At 33.2% G+C, this 1,060-nt stretch overlaps 1 protein-coding gene across 1 annotated transcript in view; it reads left to right on the top strand.

The window, feature by feature from the left end:
• The window catches only part of CUNH5orf58 (chromosome unknown C5orf58 homolog), a 5,978-nt gene extending 5,129 nt beyond the window's left edge, over positions 1-849 (top strand). The window contains exon 4 of the mRNA XM_029913752.1: positions 689-849. Within this exon, the coding sequence (XP_029769612.1) occupies positions 689-849 (161 nt within the window). The remainder of the gene's footprint in view (positions 1-688) is intronic.
• Positions 850-1,060: the final 211 nt, after the last annotated feature.

Raw genomic sequence — 1,060 nt, 5'->3', positions numbered from 1 at the left:
AAGGAGCTGGGGAGGGGTTATGGATTGTTATATCCAGTGTCTCTATTCAGTCTTTGCTAGATACTAAAACTCATGAACTGAATAGAGACTCTGGAATTGTGGCTTTTTATAACAATCTGTAACCCACTAACAGCGCCCCCACCCCAGTTGCCTCCCCCTCTTCCTTTCCCTCCCATGACTGGTGGATTGTTAATGGGCCACTTCACCTTGAGTGGTCCCTTGAAATATATCTATCTACTTATGATAAACAATTTGTTCTACCTTTTATTTAGCTCTGAGTACATTTCACAGCTGCTAATGAACTCGTGCAGATTTTGTGATTATGTTGTTCCTTCTATATAATGAAACAAGAATTTGTCCCCTTATGGTGAAAAATTAATAAAATCATACTTACTGTACAAAAAATAGGATCATATTAATCAAACATGGAAAAGTCCTGCTAGATAACAATTAATTTCTTCAGAAAGTACATATCATAGCTTCCTAACAAAAGATATATAGTAATACACTATAGCAAATTGTATTTAAATGCATTGGAGAAATGCTATCATCCTTTTAATTTACAGAAGAGTTAAATGTAGAATACTCTACATTAAAAAAAACCCAAACCTCTACAGTAAATTGCCACTCATATAATACCTATTATACAGTAAATGTTCATGATTATATACTGTACTTTTTCTAACAGTGAAAAGCCAACTGCTGCTCTGTGACCTTACTTTGAACTTCAGTCATCCTGTGAAGACCACAGTTTCAAGGGAGGTAGAAGAAAAGAAAACAGATTTTGAGGAATTACATAATTCCATCAGGTTCCATGCTGATGCTTCCATTAACAATTCTTCTCTTTGAGCCATTAAAATTTCAATATGGGTTTCTGCTCTGGTTGAAATTTTTATAATATGACATTTTGTGTTATCAGAGTATGAAAAGTAGTATCTGAAGAATGTTTCAATATGTGAAAAACAAATATTTGAATAACTCAGAAACAACTAAAATAATAAAAAGGCAAATAATTGGTCCATAGTCTATACATTTTCCAAAATGCCCCTTTTTATTAAAC

The sequence above is a fragment of the Terrapene carolina genome, unplaced genomic scaffold (assembly GCF_002925995.2).
Source record: "Terrapene carolina triunguis isolate 2854851 unplaced genomic scaffold, T_m_triunguis-2.0 Scaffold838, whole genome shotgun sequence".
Classification (NCBI taxonomy): Eukaryota; Metazoa; Chordata; order Testudines; family Emydidae; genus Terrapene; species Terrapene triunguis.
This window is presented reverse-complemented; position numbering and strand designations above follow the sequence as displayed.